Source organism: Aulonocara sp. 'chitande type north' Nkhata Bay, linkage group LG15 (genome assembly GCF_057382095.1).
Source record: "Aulonocara sp. 'chitande type north' Nkhata Bay isolate Kocher_YH1m ecotype deep benthic linkage group LG15, A_spYH_male_GT1.1, whole genome shotgun sequence".
Classification (NCBI taxonomy): Eukaryota; Metazoa; Chordata; class Actinopteri; order Cichliformes; family Cichlidae; genus Aulonocara; species Aulonocara sp. 'chitande type north' Nkhata Bay.
The window spans coordinates 24,169,422-24,177,779 of NC_141358.1; the positions used below are offsets into that span (position 1 = coordinate 24,169,422).

At 38.8% G+C, this 8,358-nt stretch overlaps 1 protein-coding gene across 3 annotated transcripts; it reads left to right on the forward strand.

The window, feature by feature from the left end:
* Window positions 1-4,047: 4,047 nt before the first annotated feature.
* On the forward strand, window positions 4,048-6,957 carry LOC147313141 (uncharacterized). 3 transcript variants are annotated; one of them, XM_086265104.1, is made up of 5 exons: window positions 4,048-4,376; window positions 5,144-5,239; window positions 6,118-6,144; window positions 6,236-6,402; window positions 6,627-6,957. In XM_086265104.1, exons 1-5 carry the CDS (start codon window positions 4,334-4,336, stop codon window positions 6,633-6,635), a joined length of 342 nt encoding a protein of 113 aa, XP_086121230.1. In that variant the 5' UTR covers window positions 4,048-4,333; the 3' UTR covers window positions 6,636-6,957. The 3 variants fall into 3 exon arrangements, with proteins under 3 accessions (XP_086121230.1, XP_086121229.1, XP_086121228.1); XM_086265103.1 differs by lacking the exon at window positions 6,627-6,957 and having other exon boundaries at window positions 5,144-6,028; window positions 6,236-6,326; XM_086265102.1 differs by lacking the exon at window positions 6,627-6,957 and having other exon boundaries at window positions 5,144-6,144; window positions 6,236-6,357.
* Window positions 6,958-8,358: the final 1,401 nt, after the last annotated feature.

Below are 8,358 nucleotides of genomic sequence, written 5' to 3' on the forward strand. Positions count from 1 at the left end.
CAACACACCTACTCCCTCATGCAACACACATGGTCCTGCATGCTACACTCTATTTCATACATAAGACACTTCGCTCACAAAATGAAATCTCAGGGTGCCATTCGGAAAACACATGTATCCAAAATACAAAACACATCGGGTAATTGCAACCACTCAAATACACACCTGAAGGCACCTACTTGCAAAACCGAACACCAATTAGCCAACTACAAAAAGCCCTCAGCGTAGCCATTCCAAGAACTTTGCAAGCATGGATGGAGGGAGAGCAAGAGGATATTTACCCCGGTGCCTAGCGGGAGAGGACATTGCTTGCGATGTTGATGAGGTCCTGTGGCCAGACCCCAACAGACGGCGGGATCCATGAGCCCACTTATGCACAATTGTCATGGTTTTTTGTGTTTACAGTATAGTGTTTTTTCTATTGCAGTACTATTGTGTTGTTGTTGTTTTATTTGCTGTACCTGTATTCATGGTACTGCAATGTACAGTATTGAGTAGGTCTATTTGCGTTTATGGTTGTTTGGAAATGTGTCTCCTGTAAATGTGCCTTCTGAATAAACAATGGGAATCAAGGACTGCAGTGTTTTATGTACAGCAGACTAGTGTGTTCCCCCTGATCTGTGAGTGTTTGCATATGTTGCAGGTATGTGTCATTTTGTCAACAGAGTTACATTTTGACAAAGGAATGTTAGGTTTTGACAGCAGAGTTTAGGTTTTGGGAGTAGAGTTCCAATTTGGCACAGATGTGAATGGTATATTTCCCAGTGTTGTGTCATGTGTACTTGTGTGTACAGTTTTGGCACAGCGAGCGGGGTTTTGCAAAATGTGTTCAAGCAGTGGGCAAAAACTGTAATATAAGTAAAATCACATCAAACATTTACTTAAATATTTCAAGTGTGAAAGTAGAATATTGTTTCTCATGTTTACATCAGATGAGAAACATGAAAAACTTTTGTGCTTTTACTTTTTCATTTATTCAGGTGACACAAAAACAACAAAGAATCCAGCCAGAAAAACTGAAATAAGCACAAAATCAGAAACAACCCCAACAATGAAGAGTCCTTCAAAAGCAGGACTGAAGATTAAGCTGGTTGCATAAATATCTGTTTATTTTAAATTTATTTGAGCTTTTGAAATGATATGCAAATGAAAACTCACTTTAACTTTGTATATAAATACTTTTAAATACAAATCATATCACAGAAATTTGCACATTTATTAATAAAATGCTGTTACATTTTTAAAAGAAAGGAATTTACACAGAACAGAAAACTGCAACCAAATAATTTTAATAATCACATTTTTTGTGTTTGACAGATTTTTTGTTTCTTTGAGGTTCATTGTTGTCTCTGTGGGATTAGCAGCGCTTTTAATAACTGCTGCAACAGTCAATATAAGGACAAGACATAAAGGTACATTTAAGATTGAATGATTTTGAATTTTAAAACAAAACTGAAATTGACTTTCTTCTCTCATTTTAGGGAACAAAACTCAGATGGATGAAACCACAGTAAGTACAAATCTCAATAATCCTAAGGTTGTTATTCTGATCTTGTTATTTGATATTGTCATTGACCCATAACTGTGGATGATGATGTAGAAGTGTCTTTGGATAATGGGATTAAATAAACATGAACCAGCTGTCCCTCTCTGAGGGAGTGTTAACAAAAACAAAACTGCCTTCACAGAGACAGTTTTCATCCAGATATAACTGGACTGTGTCTGTTTTCCAGGGACTGAGTTTAAACCCTGCAGAGACTCAGTCTGCTCCTCAAACCAGCTGGGACTCGGTGTGATCACACACTTCACCCAGAGTTTAGACTACTTGTCAAAGTGTGCTCTGTAAATACAAATGTGTGTGACTCACTGTGAGAGCAGACGAGAGATAAGAAAGTTGGACAATGCAAAAATGTGTTTTAGTGCAACTGCAATTTTGTATTTACAGCTCACTTGTTTCAAAATTCCATTTTTTGAATAAATTGTTTGGATGATTGATGTTTGTTTTTTTTAAATAGCCTCATATTTAAATTTGTTTATTGATCTGAAACTTTCACATGTGAAAAACATACAAAAAAAGGAAATAAGGAAGAAGCCAAAGACTTTTTCACTCCACTGTAAATCAAGTAGTTGTAATCTTGAAGGAAGATTTCATGAATGCTGTTTCAGGGTGAAGAGAGTGTCCGTCATTATCACGAGTTTGAAGCTGGAAATCAAATGGATTATGTTGAAAGTTGTCAGTTTGTCGGCCCCGAAGGAAAAGACTATTTGTGGAGTAAGATGGATAAAGATGGAAATGTGCTAAAGAGTGAAAAGAGTGTGTTGGGAAGATGGAACGAGTACTCTGAGGACCTGATGAATGTAAAAAATGAGAGAAAGAGGAGGATGAATGGTCAGTTAAAAGTGTCCAATGTTGGGGAAGTCCTGACGTGAAGGGAGCTTAGGAGCAGTTACAGCAAAGGCAGCATTAATCTGTTTATCAAACATTAGATTAGAGTAAAAAAAAACACTCCTAGGTTCCTTGCAAAGGTTTTTATTATTATTATTATGAATTCCTAAAGGGCCAAAGTCACAGCGGTCACAGGGACCAAACACAATCACCTCTGTTTTCTGTTCATTTAGGTTAAGGAAGTTAAAAGCCATCCATGCCATCCTCAACATCCTCCAAACAATCTAGCAAACCCTTCAGACGACTCACAGATTCACGTTTCAGTGGCAGGTAAATCTGTGAGTTGTCTGCATAGCAATGGAATGAGATCCCATGTTTTTCAAAAAATTGAACCCATGGGGAGCATATAAATAGAAAAGAGAACTGGACCAAGATTGGACTCCTTGAGGACCCCACAAGAAAGTGAGGCTTCTGAGGACGATGTTTCCCCCAATCTAACAGAAAAACTTTGGTTGGACAGGTAAGATTTAAACCACTCCAAAGCAGTCCCTTTGATTCTGACACAGTGCTCAAGCCGAGCGATAAGAATCCCATCAAATGCAGCACTGAGGTCTAACAGTATTAAAATGGCAAAATCTCCCAAGTCAGAAAAGTTAAAAGGTCATTAAAAACTTTTACAAGAGCAGTTTCAGTGTTGTGGTGCGTTTTTAAAACCAGACTGAAATACTTCACTAATGCCATTTTTATCTAGAAAGGTCTGGAGCTGAAGAAGGACAACTTTCTTTAGGAATGTCTGGACTGACAACCAAACATATCAAGCTTCTGTGTTTGAGCCAGAGACTGCACTTGTGGGTGAACAATACAAACATTTTATATTTCTTATATCAGTAATGTAACTTGCAACAAAACGTTCTGGGAAGCTTAAACTTAGTTTCAGAATAATTAAATCTGAGACTTTGTTTTATTGAAAAGGTTAATAAAGTTTGAAATTGTATCAAAAATAAAACAAATTATTAAATAACACCGGCTACAATATTGGTAACATATGTGTGTTGTTCAACAGAACTTTTTCCCAGGCTTTTGTTTATATGCTCAGTCGAAAACCACTTTAACATAATTTTCAGCATAATTACTATTTTTTGTGACTATTCAGTACTTGAGTATAATTTATTGAATTATTTAGTAATAAATATGAAGTAAAAAGTTTTGATCACAAATGGGATTTTTCCAAAACTAAGCTTGCTTAATAGTTCTGAACTGTTACTGTAAAGTTTATAATAAAGTCATAATAACCTGATATTTAGAATCTCCATATATCATTTCCTTTATGCTTATATGTTGTCAAACAATGGCAGTAAGAAACATAGTGTTAAAATAGCTCTATATAGCATTATCTAATCTTGAGAAGAGGTCAAAGGTCAGTTATGGGGTCTTGCTATATGCTATGAGACAAACATAGCACAGTTGTAAGTATCATAGTTTCTAGGCTCTAAGGCTTTCTCAGTTTAATAGTGAGCTTTACAAGATTGATTTTCGTGCTAAAAGCTGGCACAGAACTAAGTTCGCTTATGACCACTAGAGCTGGAAACAACCTCAAGCAATCCTAAGGCTAATCAGCACGGCTAGCATTGTTAAATGTTGTCATTGCTAACATATAGCTGTTTAACAGCATAGTGAGTAGCGAGAACGCTAAGTTATTGTTAGCTTTTAAAAGAAAAATGTTGGCAACCGTAACCATGGCCTGCGGAGGGTATATAAATGCTGCACAAGGTTCCATTCGTCCCTTTACACTTGCTATTGGACTTGTTTTGACCTGCTCCAACCTCAGCCTGTGGAAAGTTAAGTTTTCGGAAAATATTTACTGAAAGCGGATTTGACTTGCTCGCCACAACAAGTACTTCATCTTTGGATTGTTTGTACTTGTTTTTCATACAGCAAAGCCTGAAGATGGCTCGTCGTGGACTCGACAGCCCCCTGGACTTCGCTGCAGGTACTTTTAACATTTCTTCAGTTATTTTAAGAGCTACTAAATGACTGTAATAATTTAATAAGTTCCAGTGTGAATATCAAGTTTTAATGTTATCAAAATATGCTTATTCCAAGATTTTTCCCCGTAAATTGTTTGTATGCTTTAAATTTTCCGGGAGAGGTGTAGAAATTATTAACGACTGGTGTATGAATTTGAAAAAAAAGGTGTTACTTTGATTTGAAGGCTTCAAATTTGACACTTTTTTAATGATTTGGTTAAAAATAGCTTAACGGACTAAAATTTGTAAAATGCCCCAAAATCAGTCTCTGTGGTAACAGCATCTTCAGCATGTCATGACGTCAGAACACACAGGTGTAAACACACCAGATCCCGGTCCCTTCCTAACATCCTGTTCTTCTTGGATCAAAGGCTTTATTGAAATAAACTATAACTTTTCCCCTGCTACAAAACATGATAATAAAAAATAACAAAAATAAATGAATATAAAAAAGAATATGAAAACAGTAATCATAGTACAGGAGTAATAATGGTATCCTTATGTTATGCCACTACTATATCTTATTATATAGCAGTTAATGATGTGAACTTAGTTGACTTAGCTGTTTTTTGCTTGCATGAACAAGTAGAAGTGTCATTCAGTCTGACATAAATGTAGCCTAAAATGCTTTTCTCTCATCGTCTGCTCAAACTAACAGATGTAGCTCTGTTCCTTTAGCACTTGATGTTTATTACATTCTTAATGTTATTTTAAACTTGTTTCCTCACAGGTCGTCTCGACTACGTGGTTGAGCGTCCTGCAGAAGAAGGCCTTCCAGAGGTCATCAGGATCCTGGATGACTCTGATACCGAGCGTGTCAGTGAAGGTGAGTATGGTGAGTATATCCCTCTCCCATCCTCACCCTCTTCTCCTGAAGCACAGGATCCTGATGACAGTGAAGAGGAAGGTGAGTACCCTCCCTACATACCTGAGGACGTCGAAGAGGTGAGTGAAGACACTGACAATTCCTCTGACTGGAACAACTCAGAAGAGTGGGCCGATTGGCCTAGTGACGACTCGGGGTATGACACCATGGATGAGAGAGCTGATTCCCCTCTCATCCAGGAGCTCCCTCCAGAGCCGTTTTGGCACGATTGGCAACATCCTATTGCTCCAGGTGCTGCCCCGTTCGCCATGCCGCCTTTCGGCCAGGCCAACGCCCCACTCTTCCCGGTTGGTGATCCTTTAGCTTCTCCTGCTTCCTCTGCTCCTCCCTCAGCTGCTTCCTCTCCTGCTCCCTTAGCTGCTTCCTCCCCTGCTCCCTCAGCTCCTTCCTCTCCTGCTCCTTCTTCCGCTACTCTCTCAGCTTCTCCTTCAACCTCAGCTCTCACCTCCTCAGCAAAGAGAAGCGGAGACGACACCTGCACTGATGAGGTAAGTGCAAAGAGGTGCAAGGTAAGTGATGACACGTTTTATGGCCCTTCAACATCCTCGGGTTCTGTTGGTGTCAGACGCTTCTGGGAAAGGCCTTTTAACCTTTCACTTGATGACAGCGACTCTGACTAGATTATGTTAGAACTTGTTTTTAAGCTTTAAATGTTTAAGTTGGCCTTTGCAGTGTTTGTAAATGACTAACATTTTTTTCTCAAGCTCTAGCTCACCATGCAGGACAAAGGTAAGTCCGTACTTAATGTCAACACAAATAAGTAGAAAAGGTTTAAAATGATGTCGTGAACTGACTGTAGTCTCTTGTTTTTACATAAGGTATAGCCTGTGGCTCAGGGATCAGAGGTAAGGTAAAAACACATAACAGAAGAAAAGTAAAGTGAACAACTCTGTGATCTGTGAATTCATGCTTTTCTCTTTGTCTTTTTGTCTTCAGGTGCTTTACACTTGTCCTCTCCCAGCATTCAGCACTTCAGACACTCAACGCCCAGGACGGAGCTAACACAGAGAGATACTCCACCCAGAAGACAGCCTTACCCCAACCCGATGAGAAGGATGGATGACCAAATGACAAACTGGAGAGTGGTGCTGTGTTCCAGCTATGTAAGTTATCACCTCACATTGGCTACAAACTGTCTTGAAGACTAAATCCTTCCAATAGCTGGTGTAAATCATCGTCCTACAGTACTGTAGGTTTAAGTTTAGTTATAGTTATTGTGTGTATATGTTGAGTTTAAAATTGCATTTTAACAACATGCTGCAGCTACCAACAATGGAAATGCTGTTTTGTGTTAAAATGACGTCTTTCTCGTGTTATTGCTTTGCAGGGCAGCTGAGAGTGGACAGAGCTGCACAGAGGACCAAAGATCCACTCTCAGCACTTCATACCTGACTGGCCACAGCACCACCCCTCTTCACCCAGGGTGAGGAGGGCCCTGACCCCACCTGCACAGAGGGAGTTGTGAACATGCACTTCTGTGTCGGTGGGTTTAGGAGCCTCCTCACACTCACACGGATGAAGACTGTCACTGGAAGATGTCTCCATTGCATCAGCAGGACGTAAGCATTTGTATAATATTACAGTTTGTGATGTTTTATACATGTTTTTATTGCTTCACTTCAAACTAGGAGATATAAAATAAACCAGTTTTCATAATATTTTCTGTGTATTTAGTTGTTTTCTTAATAAGTTATTTGGAACATCATTGCAACCTGTCAGCTTTTTATTGGGGATTTATAAAGTTGCTGGTGGCTCAAGTGTGTACAGTGGGGTGTTGTTTTTGTCACATGGTAAAAGTGACCTCATAGGGAGCAAAAAGAACAACTGAACAATTTGGGGATTCACAGACTTTGGTAATCATTAAAAGATGAAGAAAAATAGTTTTATGTGATCAGTTTTAAGTAGTGAGCAGCAATTTAATCAAATGCTGGGATGAAATGGGACAAAAGGGTCATGTGACAGCCACATTAGTTCCCTTCCCTCGTTTAACAATGTGTAAGCAGACTGCTTTAACCTGCAATTTACTGCATGTTATTAGGCTGCATGGTACAACCACAGTCTGCTAACCACCTGTGGTGAGCGAAGGTTTTGAGGCATTGTTCGAACTACTGATGAAGCTTTATCAATGCTTGTTAAGTTTCCCAACCACATTTCATCCCGATGGTCCAAGGCTTACATCTTTATGCTCACAAACGTGCTTCTGTAATTAACCAGTAACAAATGTATTACTTTAAGTTACAGTGTGAGGGGCACTGATGAACATAAATTAGATTTAACTTGATTATGTGTTTAGGTCAAGAGACACAGACCTTCATCTGTAAGAGGCTTTTCTTAAATGTCTGATCACGATGTTTGTGTTTGTCTGCAGCATCACTGCAGCAGAGAGGGTATAACACAAGGCCACAGTCACGTGGTATTCTGTCCTGCTATTAAGTGAATAAAATACTGAAACTCTGGCAGTAGACTGGAGCGAGGCAAAGAGTATGTAAAGGGACAATAAGAGGAAATGATGGGAGAAAAAAAAAACAAAAACATACATGTCTGAGAAACAAAGGAAGAAGAAAAATAAAAAAAATGGTGGAAAAAAGGATTAGAGCCTAAATTCTAAAGCTGCAGCTTTGCATGCTGGCAGCTCCAAGATCTCACTGACATGTAATCATAGACTGAATAAACATAGGCCAGTGTGATGTCATTGATTTGTAGACTTTAATTTGTAACAAAGGGCAACCTCTGGGTACACACGACACAACACTGGGAAATATACCATTCACATCTGTGCCAAATTGAAACTCTCAAAACCTAAACTCTGCTGTCAAAACCTAACATTCCTTTGTCAAAATGTAACTGTTGACAAAATGACACATACTTGCATCATATGCAAACACTTACAGATCAGGGGGAGCACACTAGTCTACTTTATATAAAACACTGCAGTCTTTCATTGTTTATTCAGAAGGCATATTTTCAGGAGACACATTTTCAAACAACCAAAACAACAAATAGGCCTACTCAGTATTGTACATTGCAGTACCATGAGAATGGGTGAATGACTGAATGTA